The 19,032-nt window shown below is 39.5% G+C and overlaps 1 protein-coding gene across 1 annotated transcript; it reads left to right on the forward strand.

The window, feature by feature from the left end:
* The first annotated feature begins 1,095 nt into the window (after positions 1–1,095).
* Positions 1,096–18,619, forward strand: LOC119723516. Its single transcript, XM_038194221.1, has 17 exons — positions 1,096–1,226; positions 6,251–6,688; positions 7,488–7,590; positions 7,728–7,945; positions 8,378–8,509; positions 9,373–9,540; positions 9,875–10,011; positions 10,359–10,467; positions 11,194–11,277; positions 11,476–11,656; positions 12,084–12,173; positions 13,212–13,289; positions 13,898–13,952; positions 14,754–14,816; positions 15,078–15,265; positions 16,904–17,076; positions 17,842–18,619. Exons 2-17 carry the CDS (start codon positions 6,251–6,253, stop codon positions 18,226–18,228), a joined length of 2,604 nt encoding a protein of 867 aa, XP_038050149.1. The 5' UTR covers positions 1,096–1,226; the 3' UTR covers positions 18,229–18,619.
* The last annotated feature ends 413 nt before the right edge of the window (positions 18,620–19,032 follow it).

Raw genomic sequence — 19,032 nt, forward strand, 5'->3', positions numbered from 1 at the left:
CGCCACGTACTCCTTGACAACGCCCCAGCCGAGCTCCGATCTGTCGGCGAGTCGAATTAGTTTCTGACGCTCTTTGGTGCCTTTGATTGCTTCTTTCAGATTGCTTTTTGCTTCGTCTAGGTCAAGCGTTTCGACACCCGATACACATCGTATTCAATGGTAATACCATTTGTGTGTTTCCCATCCCAGATGGTAATACCATCCTGTGTTATTATCCCTTAACATGTGCTACAATTTTCAATGGTAAAACTATTGTGTTATCAGTACGGTGTTCTGAAATCTGGGCTTTTAGAATATTCAAATATTATAATTCTCTGTACACGTGGTACAGACTGCGCTGCATGTGACCTAGCTCGTACCCAGGCCGTTGAGGAATGATAGGCTGTGCTAAATACTACGGATGTTGTGTGTGGTTACTTTGTTTTTCTTTCTAATTTTGTCAAATATATTACTTCTTCCAAAGACACGTGTGTTAACTTATGTTTTCCCAGCTTTGAAAAGTTTGTTAATGCAGGTAGCATATGCATGTTTGCTCACTGTACCAAAAAATGTTGGCCCTATACGTACTCGCATGTATTTTTTTTTTTTTAAATATGCATGACGCAAAACCGGCGACACGGGACAGGGAAAATGCCCCCGCCCCGTATTACGGTAATCTTATTGGTTGGCGCATGCAACACAGTGCCCTCCTGTATAGTTTGATTGGTCCCTGGACTTACTTCTACACCAGTTCTATCCTGAAACCTCAGCCCCAGCCTGAGATCGACGTGTAAGTCAGCAAGCAAAATCATCCACGACCTTCTGGGCCCCAGCGGCCCTTGTTCCCGCCTACGGTGTTTTCAGAAGGTAACTTTCTTTTCGAACTGGTTCTTTCCATGCATTTCTACAGTACCTAAAAAAAGTGCCATGCTCACGCCATGCAGCGAAACAGTCGTTGTCTTACTGGCCATGACACGACATGAAACACTAAACAGTCGTTGTCTTGCTCACGACATCCACCATGCACCAGACGAAATTCTATAGCACTAGCGCGCATGAAAGCGGTATGGTACCTAGACATCGGGCACATTTTTCGAAACACGCACACACCACGCACACACCGAGTATACAGTGCATGCCACTGAACCGGTTTTCTGGAGACGCCACCGAAATCAGTCACTTTTGCTCTGTTTCAAGTCGATCATTCTAAGTAACATCTTCGAAAATAACTGCTACATGGTATAAAGGTATGTTTGAATGGAATCTGGGTTGGGATAATACTTATGCTGGAGGGAAAAGGGACAATTGGTTGTGCTTGATCCATCATGTTTGTATCCATGTTGTTAAACTTAAAAAAGGGGATCCCTACTCGACAAGCTCCGCTTTTTGGGGATCTTACATATGGTTGTATGTCTCATTTATCACTTCTGGGATGCTTAGGTGTAATGATGTTCAATTTTCTGAGATATTCTTGAATTTTTCTGGAGCCCATATGCACTCGTAAAACGTCTGGTGATGGCAGCCATTTTTAATGTGTCAAGAGATGACCTCAAGCTGTGACATCGCGTTTATGCAAATTGCTTGTCGAGCGAGGGCGCGAGTTGCAAATGCGACGGCTGTTTCCTTTGCCGTGGATCCTGAATAGAGATCAGTGCACGTGGCCCCCAGACGATAAATGCATGGTACATAGCTGGAGTTACCCAGCCCTGAGTTTTATCATTGGGTTGTCTATTACTAGGGCTGGAGCGCATTTTTCTCAAAACTTGTAGTATTTGCAAAAAAAATTGGGAAAATGTTCAATTTTGTCCCCGTTACACACTAATTGCAACTGCAACTCACCCCAAACTTGCCTGGAATAACCATTACACAGGTCCTTGAAGTAAAAAACGATCCACGATGAAGATTCAGCCTACAATTGCAGTGAAAACAGGAGGAATAACCGCTAACTTGACAACCTTGCTGGATTGGCCAGGACCGCTATTGGTTTGTGCACACAAAAAATTGTGTACAATGAATGGCGGTCGATTAACAGGCACAGAGAGCGATCGCTGTCAACTACTCGTTTTTGCCGGCTGCGCTGCTGTTGGCGCGTGACGTCACGCGGAAGCGTAACACCCGATGACTGTTTCATGCACTATTGGTTGCGGTTCCAGTACCAAAGCTGTGATGCGAGTGGTAAACCTTATACTAGAGCATGAAACAGTCATCGGGTGTTACGCTTCCGCGTGACGTCACGCGCCAACAGCAGCGCAGCCGGCAAAAACGAGTAGTTGACAGCGATCGCTCTCTGTGCCTGTTAATCGACCGCCATTCATTGTACACAATTTTTTGTGCACAAACCAATAGCGGTCCTGGCCAATCCAGCAAGGTTGTCAAGTTAGCGGTTATTCCTCCTGTTTTCACTGCAATTGTAGGCTGAATCTTCATCGTGGATCGTTTTTTACTTCAAGGACCTGTGTAATGGTTATTCCAGGCAAGTTTGGGGTGAGTTGCAGTTGCAATTAGTGTGTAACGGGGACAAAATTGAACATTTTCCCAATTTTTTTTGCAAATACTACAAGTTTTGAGAAAAATGCGCTCCAGCCCTAGATGACAACCCAATGATAAAACTCAGGGCTGGGTAACTCCAGCTACATGGTACAGGAAACAGCTGTCGCATTTGCAACTTGCGCCCTCGCTCGACAAGCAATTTGCATAAACGCGACGTCACAGCTTGGGGTCATCTTGTCACATTCAAAATGGCTGCCATCACCAGATGTTTCCTTTCACGAGTGCGGCTCCAGAAAAATTCAAGAATATCTCGGAAAATTGAACATCATTACACCTAAGCATCCCAGAAGTGATAGATGAGACATCATAGAATACAACCATATGTAAGAAACTGAACGTAATTTTTATAAAAACGCCCTCAGTAGTGCGTGGTCCACGGTGTGTGGCCAGAGGTTCAGCGCAGCATACCGCGGCCACACTAGTGGGGCTATTGTTACGGCAGCCGTAACGCATTTCCCATTTTCTATCGTTACGGTAGACTGCAACTTTTATAAAAACATGACAAGAAAATATACAAGGAAAAAAGTGAATTTGAACGTTATGAAATTCGGACTTTATTTCCCTTTTAAAAAAAACATGCCAAAGCCTCAGGTTAGAAAAGGAAAAAAATTCGAGTGCAAAACTGAGATTCGAACCGCAACCTCGCGGTGCAAAATTCTACCCTCTATCGACTGAGCTGTCGCACTGCTCGCTAAAACGTGGGGAAACAAATAATTATATACCTGCGTGCGTATCAAAAAAGTATCGTAGAGGGCGCTAAACAACGACTGCTGTAACGATAGCCACTTCGATGAATGAATGAATGCATGTCCGTGTAGCCTGTAGGACATGACGGATCAATAGTACAACTAGTACAAGGTAGCCTTAGGCTTTGCGCTTTAGTCCCTAAAAATAAAATGTGGCCAATTGACTGTTACCTCTGTAAATAAAGGCCATGCTTCCACCATATACAAATACATGTCGAACTTTGTCAAATTGTGATTTTCACATTTAGGTTTAGTTTGTACTTGTTTGTATTTTTTTTTCTTTAGAAAGAAGCATACTCACCCTCTTTATAGGCTAATCAGAAAATGCTGTCTTTTTCCAGATAGGCCCTAGGCCTATGTCTAATTTTTGTGAAATTTTCAGATTTGTTTGCACACGTTTGCATATCAGGAAAAAGTTCCATACTCGATCGCCACTTTTTTCAATTATTTTCTAGCGCCAAAAGTTACATCTTTTATGATTATTCCTCCACTTTCCCTCCTCTACTCTCACCCTCTCCCCTCCTTAATTTCTATTTATCAATTAGTCGTTTACTTCATCGAGATTCGAACCTCGGACGCTTGCTTGATACACGAGACGAATGTCAGACAAGTCGACCGTTGAGACAACTCGACTCGGGACAAGTCGACCGTTGAGACAACTCGACCGTTGAGACAAGTCGACCGTTGAGACAACTCGACTCGGGACAACTCGACCGTTGAGACAGCTAACGTGCACGGCACGTGCACGGTACGGCCACACGGTTGACCGGAGATGCGCGCACAGGCCCGGCAAAAACAAACGATGTGCATGCACGGACAGTCACGCTGCGCTATATCGGCTCTGCTCTGTTATATGCAACAAAACAAAGTCATGTGTCATACATGTAACTCCCAAACGGCGATCAGCCGCCGTCAAAATCCCCGGTACTATCCCCAAAACTAGGCCCAAAATCATGCGAGGCGACTTGTCTCAACGGTCGACTTGTCTTTCCATTTATCGCACATACGGTAGAGTTGTCTCAACGGTCGAGTTGTCTCAACGGTCGAGTTGTCTCAACGGTCGACTTGTCCCGAGTCGAGTTGTCTCAACGGTCGACTTGTCTGACCCCCCACGAGACTCTTAACTGCTAGGCCGCGCACAATCGTTGTTGCAATAATCAATCTTTGGACGTATTTGAAGTATCCATTGAAATAAACTAAATATTCATGAGAAAATAAATAATCATAATGACGTATGGCACTATCATTGACCGGCTCATGCGACGTCATGGTTATCGATGTCATGCGTATAACGTACCGCTGTTCCAGACATTTCAATCAGTGAAATTTTACGAAAATTAGACATCTGAAAAAGGCAGCACTTTCTGATTGCCTAAAGGAGGTGAGTATGCTTCTAAAGCAAAAAACTACAAACTAAGCCTAAATGTGAAAATCAAAGTTTGACAAAATTCGACATGATTTTGTACATGGTGGAAGTGTGGCCTTTATTTACGGAGGTAGTCCAGTAAATTGGCCACATTTATGGGGCTAGTACAAGCCTAGCCCTACTAGTGTGGCCGCAATATTACTGCGCTGTATCTCTGGCCACACACCAGGTTCTCGCCCACCACTGAGGAGGTTCTCAAAAAATTACGCGAATTCTCTTACATATGGTTGTATTCAATGATGTCTCAGCTGTTCACTTCTGGGATGCTTAGGTATAGGCCTAATAACATCCAATTTTCCGAGACATTTTATAATATCTCTGGAGCCCACATTTGCTCTAAAAATTCATCTGTCGATGGCAGCCATTTTGAATGTACGAAGCAATGACCCCAAAGCTGTGACGTCGCGCTTATGCAAATCGATCTTGTCGCTGAGGGGTGGGGTAAGGTTTGGACGTTGTGTTATTTAGCAAAGATCTGTATTAAATGTACCTACCCCTTTCTCTCTTTACAATCGAAGATACATGTTTTTTTTAGTGAAAAACGAGGCTGCCATAATCCATTTCGCACAGGCATCACGAACTTTGAATAACAAAAAATTTTCTTACGTGACGTGACGTGACGTGCAAAGCACGTGAGCGCATTATGGGCGTGCAATCTTCGAAACTGGAATTCCAGACAAAAACATTGCGTCTATCAAAGTGCATTTTCAAAAGCCATAGCGTATTGACACCTGAAAAATCACCATGCTAGAACAGAAGGCTAACGGAGCCATCTTTATTTAAAAGTAATAATATGTGTACATTGTACTAACAATTGAGATCTAGGTCTTTAACCATTAACAAGAGCGACTCTGACCGTTGCGGTTACCAGTTGCACTGCACGCACCTGTTTCCTGGCCTATGCATACCTGGAGTAGCCCGGGTGTGCATACCTGGAGTAGCCAAAAAAAAGGCCTCTTTTTTCACCTCTTTAAAAGTGGTGAGTGTTTACATGTACTTGATACCCGGACGAAAATGGAAAACATTGGCCATGAAATTCAAAACAGCTGGCATTAACGTCTGGTGGTCGTTTTAACACTACTGGTGAATCCACATGTCATGAGCATGTGGATTAAATGCTGTGGGGCTTAGGGTTGTCCAATACCTGGGACATAAGATGTAAGTAATTAACTACCTGTACTTCCAGAATAGCCCCATAAATATGGCTCATACTGGAATATCTCTAAATATTTAGAGATCTATCATTTAGAGAGACATGTTTCAATGTCTCCCAATCTTTTTCTTATTTATTTTGTAATAAGTGACAGATAAAAAAAATAGCTGTTTTGTCAATGATTTAAACATATATATCATTATTTATAGAGATATCTCAAATTCATTTAAAGATAATGTTTAAAGATATCTCTACAGCTTTTAGAGATATCTTAAATTTATTGTAAGATATCTTTTAATACATTACAGACATCGTCAATAGCACTTAATTGTTTTCAAGACTTTGCAAATGCTATATGACTCCTCATAAATATGGTTTATCTTTTTGTCTTCACAGATGCCAAAAGTTTGGCACCCCAAGTTTAAGGCTTATACAATTAACAGTCGGACAAGGAGGGCCTGTGGGGAGGAGAAGGTTTTGACGCATAATTTGTCTGAAGATGGGCCCGGTGATCAGTATACTGTGCCCCTCCGTGAGGCTAGAGAGCAGATGGAAGTATCACAGGCTGATATCAGGGATGATATTCCCAGCTGCTCAACTCACCAAGCAATGAAAGAGGCAAATTTGTCATCATGGCAGCTTTGCAGGCAACACATAGAGGATGCGTACATGGAGTCTCTGGTGTCGCAGACAGAGTACTGCTGTTCCTGCAATGTACATTGTGAGGAGCAATATCTGTGCAAAGACTGTAGTCCTCACATTGTACGTTGCACGGAGTGCACAAGGGCAGTGCACCAAAATAACAGCCTGCTCCACAAGCCAGAAAAATATGTGGTATGAAATTGTTTTGTATATTAGTTAAAGGGACGATGCATCTTGGAACAGCCTGATTGGGCTACAAGCGCTTCGAACAAAATAATGTTAATAGGAAAGAACATTAAAAAGTAGGATATAAACATCCACAAAATTATCCATTAAAAACTGGGCATTATTGTTTTAATCGTGTATTATGCCTGCGAGAATGACTTTCAGGGTCCACTTTTGCGATCCCAAAAAGTCGAGTAAGTTGTGATTTCATCCGTTAAGTAATTTCATCCGTCCTTTTGCGGACATGAAAGAAATTACATTGGTGGTTGGTCACCGCTGTTTGTGAGCACGGTGCTGTACAGACACATACAACGTGTATCGTACATTGAAACGACAGGAAAAGCGTAGTTGTATTCCGTCGCATCTGATGTAAACAACAGGGGTTTTTTTGTCTTTTTTTTCATGAACAGTAAGACATTAGGTTGCTTTCCTTTCAACCAGACGTTTGAAATACGATAAGTAAACGATCCAAAACATTGCATTTCCTGGGATTTCAGGACCTAGTGCCTCTTTAAAGCAAGGCACCCTGCAGTTTGTAGTAAATGAGTGAATTCCATGGACCAACACATTACGGAGCTAATCCCATGACCCCGCTACTCAAATAAATTTAAAAATACAAAAACATCAACACATCTATATCTGTATCTGTATCCGTAACTGTATCTTTATCCTTATCCGCATCTTTATCTGTATCTAAACATGTATCTCTATTTTTATCTGTATCTTTATCTATACATTTTCATGTATATACATTTTTTCCCCACAGGATGGTGAGCTACAGCCAGTACAGCTCATCATCTTATACAGACGGCAAAACCATACCTGCATAAGCAGCTACACAAAGCAGATGCAAGTATACGATGCACTTGGTAAATATACGTCGGAATGTCATTGCATAATAATACAGATGTGATAGATATGTGTTGCTTCAGGTTTTTGTTTGGTGTTTAAAAGGGCACTTCGTGCTCCGTTTTATGCACAGGATGTATTTCCTTTTTATGCACAGGACGTATTCACGAATCACAGTTTGCTTTTTGCCGCTGTGAGGCCGAAGCAGTGACTCTTGTGCGTCATCATTTTTGGCCTTCAACTCCCCACTCCCCAAGATCAGCAATCCATTTAGATCTAATGGATTTGCTGGTCTTTCTCCTACTTGAGGCAAGAACTTCACTTCATGCATCTTGTCAAACGTTAAGATGGAAAAATGGCCTAACTGCTGAAGAGGTACATGTATATCTCAAGTCATATAATTATTTCAAATCTTTTTCCTCATTTTTCAGCACACTTTTCCAAGTCTGGTTTCTAGTTTATTTAAGTAAGTCTATAAATTGAATCAGATTTAGTTAATTTGTCTGCATATCAATCAGTCAATTAATCAATCATATATTTTTTGTTTTGAACTCGAAAAGCTGTATTCCCCCTTGTTACAATTGTTTATTTGGAATGAGCCTATCAGAAAAGTGGATTACTTTTGGTTGATAAAGGGTACTGCTGACAACGTAGGTTCTCTGCATTTGACGGACTTGCATTGATATTTGAGCAAGTTTAGAACAGGTTCACATGTGGCAAATGAGAATTTATACTTATTGTTCAACAAAAATCACACTGTTAACAAAACAATTGATTCTGTTTTTATTTACCTACATCATTTTGTAGTGTAGCACTTTGTATAGAGTTCTTCACAACGAGACATTTGAAGAGTACAGACATTTTAAGTATCAAGTGTCATCACTTCAAGTAGTATCGCCCTCTTTGGATGATGGAACAGCTTGTCCTGCATGCCCCACTGTAAGTTCAAGTACCGTCATGATTTTGCCATGGCCTCAAAACAAGTGAAAAAATGCAGGAGTGAAGGCTTTGGAGCATTGAGAAATTATGTTCATTAGGTCAATAAAGTGTGACTCTTACAAGGCTAGTAAACACGCTACCATAGGCTAGGATAAATACCCATTCATAAAATTGAAATCAGGAAATAATTCTGTTCATGTATTTGGTTATTTACAGTTTGTGGTCTCATGGCTGAGAGCAATTTTACCATGGCTATTAGGGGAAAGTGGACATTTTGCAAGGATGCTCAGTCCACTCAAAAAAGGGGATCAAAATGAGTACAAGACATCATGCTAAAGAAATTTCAAACTTTCTGCACGATGCATGTTTGGGGTAATACTGGAGAAATATTGGAGAAAATGGGGGTATCCCCCCCCCCCCATTTAGTAGCACACACATGTAGAGGACTAGACACGTGTTGAAATATAAAGATGGGGGAAGGACCAATAATGTATCCACTTTTCTCAACAAAAAAACATACAGCAAGACGTGATGCGATCAAGCTAAATGAGTCGTTTTTCAAGAATTGTTATTTGGAGATACAGGCCAAAATAGGGCCACTTCATCACATCACTTCACCACATCACTTGATGTTCCGACTTCCGTAATTTTTTAACTAAAGATGGTATCAGCATGCGGTTTTCACAGCAGTAATGTTGAGATTGGGCTCTTTTCAAAAATCTCTTTTCAAAATTTCTTTTGACCAGGGTCGACAAACAACTCATGTAGCTTGATCGCATCACATATACTTTCAGGTAGTGAAGATGCATGCTTACTCTTTACATAATAATACAATAAAATCGAATGACTGTTTGTTTCTGCAGGTCAACGGTTCACTGTTCTTATGTCTGGATGGCAATTTTGGCCTGGTCCGGAAAAGTAACTCCGGATTTAGTACCAACCCCCCGAAGCATAAAACCCGTATGTTTGCTGACTCCAAAGATGTGGATGAGTTTGTTGGCAACCAGACAGAGGACAAAGACCCAGAACAGGTAAGTACCGGTAGTTTCATGCTTACATTTACATATTTACATATTTTGTACGGTCATTCTTTAACGTTCATGTAGTTTCTTATTTTTGTTTTGTTCCTCAAGTGAAAACAAATATAGTAGAGCCTATGCATTATTTACCATATTTTTCAACTACCCAAACTTTCATTCACCATTGAAATGCAGAAGAAATTTTAAAATGAATTTTTTGGACCACTTTTTTTCTCAGCCTGACAAAGATATAATTCTCCACTTATATTACAGAGGGCTCCACCCCATATTGAAATCATTGGAATGGTATATATTGATTTGATTTAAATTTATCTCATTATTTTAGGACTGTAGTATGTTTCAGGCTGGCGATATCTTGAGATCTAAAAACAAAGCCCGGGGTTTAACTTCAACTGGTGTCTTTGGCTGCTCTTGCCGTCATGGAATGCCCAAGTTGTTTTTGGATATGAGACATGGAGAACGGTAGCTACTTCAGAATTTATTTGTTCATAATTATACTGTGCACTGATTAAAAAGCACTGTTTCTTCAAGATTAATTTCATGTTTTTCATTGAGTTGAAGACAAGTTTCTCTTAGCGTATAGTTGACATGGACTTGCACATTGTGGGACAGAATGGTCAGACACAATTTCAAACTTTTGCAGCTGTTGGGCTTCTGCATGATACAAATTCAAAATTAACTTTTCAAATATAATGTCTCTAGGGCCATCCACAAAATGTGTATCCTAATTTTTTCTACTCACAAATTCTAATTGTATTTTCCAATTGTGTATCATTTTATTAGATTTTGTTATTTTTGTATTCCATCAGGATGGCATATTCTGTGTTTGTAGTAAATCTGCTCAGAGCAGAATTGAACCCCGGACTAAAACTCCATATCATATATGACATTGCCTGCAAGCTTGACAGACACCTGGAGGTATGATACAAGGGTATGGTGTAGCGGGGAGTTTGATTTCTAATCCTTGCCTAAAAGCTAAAACAATTAATTAAAACTTAAAAAAATGTCTTTGGATTTGAATACGAGCCACATTGCAGGATTTAATGTCCTTCATTATACAAATTTACTAGCATGCCCTTGAACCCCTAGTATGGTGATTCGAATCCCATGCCATTGCATTTAAAACCCCCAACCAATAATCCTGGCTACATCCCTGTGATACTTAAACAATTTTTTTTATTAAATCAAAACTGATGACCTTTCTAATTTACAGAATTCATTCTGGTCAGTGTGAGATGTAGTCTCTAATGTAGATTATGGTTAAAAGAAAATGTAGTATTTTAGGAGGCACAGAGATAAACATGTATGTTTTAGCCAAGCATTACTTCAAAGGTTGTATGTTTTAGCTGCTCTGGTGTGTTTATAGCTCAAAATATAATTTAACCTTGATGAAAATTGTTTTTATACTGACTAATGTTCTTGTATGCATATAACATTTAATGCAGAGGGAAAAAAGACTAACAAATATAGAGTTATATTCGCAAGTTGAATACAGGCGTAAACCCCCTTAGAATTTTGGTTGCATGATTCCAAATTCTCCACAGTCCTCAGCTGAGAGTGACAAAATAATGGACATGAATTATAAAATGTGTCAACTATCTAATGTATTTAATTCAAATATGTATTTAATCCTTTTTTTTCCAGAGACACTATCCAACAGACCGCTATTCAGATGTTATCTTGGGCCTTCCAGTGTTCCACTCATATGGTCATAAAATGAATTGCCAGGTATTTTTGGCCATGGGTAGAGTCCTTATAAACTCAGTTTGTTTGTGAGATATATCATTTTGGATAGCACATGCACACTCATGTAGATTTTCCGAGTGCTTCTTTATTATATAGAATGGGGATTTCATTCTAAAGTCTGCATATTCGTATCATATTATGCTATGTGCATTAATGACATACATGCATATTCACTGCCAGGTCCAATACAGCACGCGCTGGAAGCAGGGTTTCGGCTTGACAGATGGGGAGACCATGGAAAGACTCTGGTCATACCTGAGACGATTCTCTGCCATCACGAAAGAGATGACTCCCTCACACAGGGTTGACCTCTTGACTGATGGCCTTCTCCATTTTGCAAGGAGAAAAAGAGATTCACTTGGTATGTCTGCTATTTCTTTTATTACAAGTAATTTTTTTGAAGTAAGTTGTGTTGCAAGTTAAGCACGCACATTGACTTTCATTTGGATTGTCAGGGCCTTTGTACAAGCAGTACATATTACCTTATCCTCTTATTCTTGAAGAAGATATTGTTAATAAGCTTAAAAGCTTTAAATGTTACACATATGAAACTGGTTTTGATATGTTGATATGCCTTTACAGCAGTTTCTTTATATGTGGTAACCGAACGTATGTGTGTACTTGCGATTATTTCCTATTCGGATTCAGTGACAACCTCCTGGATATTCTGGTGATTTCATTACAAACTGCATTTAGACAACTTTCTTCTCTAAGGAATGAGTCAAAAGAGTGTTGTCTGTTTAATGAGGGATCATTTTACTTTCGTACAAGTACCTCTTGTCTTTCAGGTCACAGTTTGGTCAGTAGCATGGAGAAGGCATACAACACTGTAGAAAAGTCTCAGCTTGAGCTTGATACCCTGCTTGCTGAGTGGGGAGGTAAGCTCGAATCCGAAATACACATGTGCTTCTGTATGAAGAGTTTACATAAAGTTATACTATGTACATATGTATGCATTTCAAACATCTGTCTGCATGCACACCATAACTGACGCTAAAAAAAAGTCCCATTGGCCCATGTTGAATGGGATTTACCATTCAATAGTTATAGGATAATCCTTGTTGCATGTTGTTGTATTTGTATGCAAATGCATGCTGGTGTGTGCATTCAGCATTGCAAATAGCACACATCATTCCCAATAGCCAGTAGCGACACAGAGTTTGGTTCAAACACTTCGTGAAGGGGTGGATTGGAAGAGAGAAATACATTTCCCAACAATGTTGTAAAGAAATAGAAGTTCATTAACTGTAAATCAAATGACAAGGGTCTATAAGTCAGTTATATAAAACAAATATTGTGTGGCTTTAAATTGTGAAATGGGAGGAATAAAATTGCTGGGTAAAATCAGGACTTTTCCATTTCGTTCGGTTTCGCATCTTGAAAGAAAAACAATATTTTACCTTGTGATAGTATTCCTCCAATTCCACTCTGAGCCACTATTTGTATACTATACCATGCATGTGACCTCTACATATTAAATACATGTAGTATGAAACATTGCATGGTGAATTGGTGTACTGCACTTTCCATCAAAGTTTTTTTCAGTGTTAGATAACTAGTTTTAAAATTTTATGATTTGTTTACCTGAATTTTTTTTGAGGTATTTCACATTGAACTGTTACATGAATAAACAGGAGCAATGTAGTGTAGCATTTCAAAAACGCTAATGCACACTAAAAACAATGTTGAAAAGATGATGACTTTGACAGCTGTGAACCTGATAATTGGTTTACTTTCTTGGTTTCACTCAGTAAAGCACATTATTAGTCGTGGTTGGACAAATTGATGTAGGCCCTACACACTTTTAAGGTTGTCATTTATACCTTTTTGTAAGACAGCAAGTTTTCAAATTGTAAACCTTTCTTGCTTTTTTTTCTTCGCTGTATTGAAAATCCTAATGCTTCATTTTTTGTTAGTTTCCCATGCTGCAGTCAAGGAAGCACAGGCAGCAGACAGGCTTCATGCTGAACAGAAGCCATCAAATAAAAAGCAAAGTACGTATTGACTAACGGACAAACTGTATTCCTACATGTATGTACTAGTCAAAATACTTTTTGAAATATCCATCTGATTGCATATTAAGCAATCAGTAAATCAGTTTGTATAGTTTCTTTTACAAACAGGCATTTGAGATCAAGGTTGTTAGAAGATATATAGGGATGAAGGCTTTCTGACTGCACTCGAAACAAATGAAGTGACTGTTCGAAGTTTTTGTAATTTGATTCTGTGCATACACCCATCTTTTGGTCGAAGAAAAGAAATGATTAGGCTTCATGCTTCATACTTAGGGAGGACCCATCTCATTTAATGTCCTGGACAATCTTCCAGCAACTGGCTGTAAATATTCTATTCTGTATTTGTTTTTGTGTTATAGTTATACATATTGCATGGAGACTTTCATTAGCCGCTGCTTTACTTGCAAAACTGTTTATATCATTTGCAGGAACATTGTAGGAAAGTTGTTGAGAATCATGTCAAATATACCCAATATTGTGGCCCTTACTTGTCCTGGCTATGAATTGACACTGGCCCGCAAAAGTACATGTACATTTGTTTTGTGTGTATATGTGCTGACTCAATGTTGCACATTTTTGGTGAACAGAAACTGGTTGGCGTGAAGAGTATGTACATCTACTTATGAACTATGACCAACATCTGTAAGTTGAGTAGGCATAACAAAAATTTGAATTGTTTGATCAATCATCAATGTCTTACACAGAAATATTTTGTTATTAATCACGTGTTTCATTTCAGTTTTGTTTTGTTCTGTTTTTAATTAAATTTAATATATTTTATTTTACGTTGTTCTTGTCGACTGGTCTCGTCTTGTCTTGTATGTTTGGCTCGTCTGGTCTTGTCTGGTCTCGTCTGGTCTCGTCTAGTCTGGTCTCTGTGTCTATTTCTGTCCCGTCTTTTACTTTACTTACTTATGTTTTGTTTGTTTGTTTTTGATTACATTGGGGGATGTTAGATACAAACAGTGCTTTTGTGGGTATAGATAGTGGTTTGCATTTACGTTTTTGATGGGAACTTGGTGTCCTATCCAGTGGGGCACGGGGGGGGGGGGGGGGGGGGGGGGGGGGGGGGTGGGGGGCGGGGGCTTGAGACCCCCCTCCCCCCTCCCCCCCCCCCCCCCAGGTTGTCAATTTATTTATTTGTTTTTTTTATTTACTTATTATTTTTAGTCCCACAATTTGGCATTGGTGAAATGAATGTGGCCTGTTTTCGAGTAGTATAATAGGGGTGTAAGTGGCGCCAGAATAAAAATAGTAATTCATTAATTTATTAAAGGTAATCTGATTCTATTGTTCTCAGACATTTTGGTTGCAAGTTGTTAGCCATCGTATAAACAATTGTGTCTCCTGTAACTATGCTTTCAATTTGTACACAGTGCCTAATGCAGTATGTCCGCTCAAGATTATCTGACTGTTTTGTTGGTATTTAATCATTTCATACAGCGACCAGGTGCAATTGTGCAGCGATCCCAAAAGGACGCGTGTTCTTATAACACAGAGTGAACAGTAAGTTATTTCTTTCCATATTTGCTGCAAGTCAGACAAAATGTCCACTGATTTAAAAGTAACATAAAATCATTGGATCCCATTCCCACATAACAAGACTGAACCATGATATTGACAAAAACGCATAGAATGGTTTTTTTTCTTAATATATTAAACATCATTTCTGTGTACAAATCAAGGTATATACATGTACACTACAACAGTGCATGTAAATAGAATTTGATTTACTTGCTGAAGTAAAAGGTTACAATGTTATTCTAGATTGTCTGCCAAACTGCTGTCAACAGAGGCAAAGTACCACATTCCAAACAGATGGACTTCGGACTCGAAGGACTACCGTGTAGCTCGTACCAGTCTGGAGAGAAGAAAACAACAGGATCTGCTTCAGAGATTGTGGCGAGAATCGGTAGAATACAGGTTTTGCCTGAACACTAAAAACAAGTACAGTGGTGAGATATTGTATATTTTCATTTCTACTTTTCCTCTTTGTATTTCTGCTAAATCATCTGGCATGCTTCTATTGTTTATAAAGTGTGATATCATTTTCTAAGGAATGGTATTTGATGTTGCACATTTAAGTAATAATAATACGTGTAATAAGACATGGCATAGCTTTTTTTACCTGATCAATGTGCTCATTTTTGTTTTCATACTATGTTTGTGACACCTTTTGTAACCTTATGATTCGCGGGTATTTGGCCAATAGCCATAGCCTTGGTAAAGTTTGAGATTAATATTGTAATTATGAAATTAACAACAAAAATACCGTTTTCAAACCTTTCTAAATTCCACTATCTCTATCACACCAAACCTTTTTAATGGCCACCAAGGTCAGGTGAGTCTTCTCATTCATGGGTGCTGAGCCAAGGCATGCACCATCCCATTTTCCCCAATTCCCACTCAGCCCAGCTACTGGTGCTGGTATTAGTGAAAGCGTGCATTTGATGCATGCTGGCTGTTTGCTAGCCCAGGGCTCCAGTATCAAGGCCTATTGACCCCAGTGTGTTGACAGACGGCTGTTACAGACATGTCTTTACCTGACCTTGGCAGGTCTATGTTTATGTACAAACTGTGTTTCTGGAGTACATGTACATGTATTACTTTTGTAGTTGGGATTTTCCAGATTTGAAAAGTCCCATTTCCACTTTCCACTTCCCATTAAACGCCTCGAAATTTATGTAGACTTCGAGTGAATGCCTCGAACATTCCTGTATACATCGAGACTCCAGTGAATGCCTCGAAAACTCATGTAGACTTTTAGTGAATGACTGGAATTGCTTGCCACCGCAATGATGCGTGGCCCGAGTCAAATAGGAGTTTGTGTTTACACCTATGGCCAGCTCCAGACCAGTTTGAATATGCCTACCATTACGTTGTTCCGCGCGGCATAATGCATTTTGTTGTAATTGTATATGGTGCGAGAAAAGAACAAAACTACATGTACGTATTCATTGATTCAAATTTTTTTTATCTCTATTGAAGTACAGTACAGTAATGCATACTTCAAATAGAGCATTTGATATTTCATTTTATTTAAGATATATCAGGAAACAAAATAAATAACGTACAATTATGGCATCATATCATTTTGAATGGTGTTACTATAAATACCAACACCAGTGAGCACCATATATTCTAATGGAATGCGTTGACCTGATGAGGACACAAGAACCACAAGATCAGATTAACTAACTGTCCCATTCACAGAGGTAAACAATGATCAGATAAGCTTATTATGTGCCCAGTTGGCAGCCAAATTACTGGTGTAATGCAAACATGCTGTGAACAGAACAGCAGCACGTGTACAGCTAGATGTTAAGTTGCATATGTGCATCTAAATGTTCATACTGTGGAGGCATTCACTAGAGTGTGAGTATGCATTTTCGAGGCATTTAAGGGATCTTGGAACTTGAACCTTGACACTGGAACTTGAAACTCAGAAAGAGGAACACTCGTATTTCTGTGTCTCCATCACAACTTGGAAATTTTGTTGTCAGTGCTGATCAATAACTTAAAAGGGCATTTGCAATTTTGAGTTTTATTTGTAACAAAGTTTTTTCCAAATGTGTTTTTATATGTTAATGCAGAGGGACAGGCAATTGCCCAAAGGATATCAAAACAAATCTCCCGGGCATCAAAGGCCATCAAGCGCACTGTTACTGTGTACAATAATGAGAAGTTCACTCTGGTTGGCCCACGGTCCATTATCCTGAAGGACGCCTTTGACCCTAGTGGACACCTTTATGCTGAGATGGACATGGTGATTGTAAATTCCTATCTACATGTATTCGTTTGCGGTTCAATGGGAACTTTAAGATGAGGTGTATTTATTGTAAAACATTACGATAAACTACCAGTAGGCTACACGGATTACCCACTGAAAGCCCAAAAAGATTGTGTTGCCCTCACCTGACCTCACTAAAAGGATCATGTCTGCAACAATTGAATAGGAGACGTCGACTTTTGAAAATGAACATTTTTAAAATTAAATTTAAAAAATGTAGCATGACTCAAAATCAAAATTCAGTATTCTGAGAAATTTCTTGGTACCCGCCATTTACTTCTCCATTAAGCCCAACGGCATATTGTGCCGCTTGGGTGCATGTGTGGTACGATAGCCAAGATTAAATGTCTGTGCAATGATGTCCATGATGGTGATGTTGGGAACGAAGCAACTGTAGTTGTGTCGCCAGCTTGTCTTTTTTATTCAACATGGTCAATAACAGACCCAATAATTGCATCATATGAATACAAAAGTTATTAACAATGGCTGTTATTGAGGAAATCGACAGTTCTTTCCACATCTTCAATGAGAGGAAGGATTAGCTATTATATGCACTATGTGTACTTAACCCCTCCCCCCATTTTGTTCATTTGAGGGCAAAAACAATTTTTCGGCCTAATGGTTTTAACAACGTTAGGAATTGTAATTGCACTTTGGTAATCTTGTATGTCTTTGAGTCCATATAACTGACACTTTTGTAAACATATATTCTCACAAGTTTATTGTTCTCACTACAAACAGGTTAGTAAGCACACGGACCAGACACGACTGCCAGACGCCATCCGCCGGAAAGCGGTAGATTTGCAAAATCTACTGGACAGGGCTTCTGAGGAGAAGTCCATCCTGACCCAAGAAATGAAAAACGTCCTAGAATTCACCAGGTCTCAGCTGAGGGGCTACCAGCAGGCTAGTGCAACTTGCCTTAGGGAGGGTCAATTAGGCAAGGGAGTTCTCCTCAGGGCCAAAATTAACGACCTAGCTAGAAATTTGGAAAATTATAAGGCATTGTTTGAACCTTCCTTTCATGACACTATGCCAAGTGCTTACTTGTATGATTGGGATGATATGAGTGATGATGACGACAGTGATGAAGATGACAGCGACGTCGAGGATATAATTAATGTATAAGTTCAATACAGAGTTGTGGTTCCAGTTTACAGTTGAGCACATAATGAAGCACTGTGGCCCTCCCCATCCTTCTCACTGCAGAATTTCATTCAAGGGAATATACAACATCGGCAAACATCGGAAAAAAAACTACATGTATCAAGTTTTACGAAATTCTTTTCTAGGATGATGGTAAATGACAGTCTAAAGCACCCTGTAAAAGTATGTCACATGGTATGAAGTCATTTTCAAGAAAATGAACTGTTTGTATACATTTCCAACGGTGGCTGGCCGACCATCATTGGAAAAACCTAACTATCTTTCCACTACTACTCCAAATTTACGATTTTTTTTTTTCATTCCAAATTTTGTTTGCTGTTGGTTACATGTTCATGAACGGGTGGAGGCCAGTTAGACTGGTTCCCTTACCTTACAGTTTTCCGGCATCTATAAATTGATCCATTTTATCCTTATTGGAGTCAGGGAACCAGACTACTTGAAAATTTTTGTTTTTCTTGATTTTGCCAGCATTTTCGAACACAAAACTTCAAACATGTCAGTGTAACAATATTTGATCTACAAATGTATCATACTAACCCCTCAAATAGTTCATTTCTGAAAATTACAGTAAAAGTCAATGATGTACATTCCCTTTAACTGCGTGTGCGTTTGAAGACAGGTGTTTGTAATGTTGAAAACATGTTTCCAAGGGCTATTGACTTGTTCCCCCCCCCCCCCCCCCTGGATACGCCACTGCACTCATTCAACATGAAGTGACACCCTGTCATATTGCTCTTGTTTAGCGTATATAATATGGGTGGTTCC

Source organism: Patiria miniata, unplaced genomic scaffold (assembly GCF_015706575.1).
Source record: "Patiria miniata isolate m_02_andy unplaced genomic scaffold, ASM1570657v1 HiC_scaffold_1, whole genome shotgun sequence".
In the NCBI taxonomy this organism is placed as follows: Eukaryota; Metazoa; Echinodermata; class Asteroidea; order Valvatida; family Asterinidae; genus Patiria; species Patiria miniata.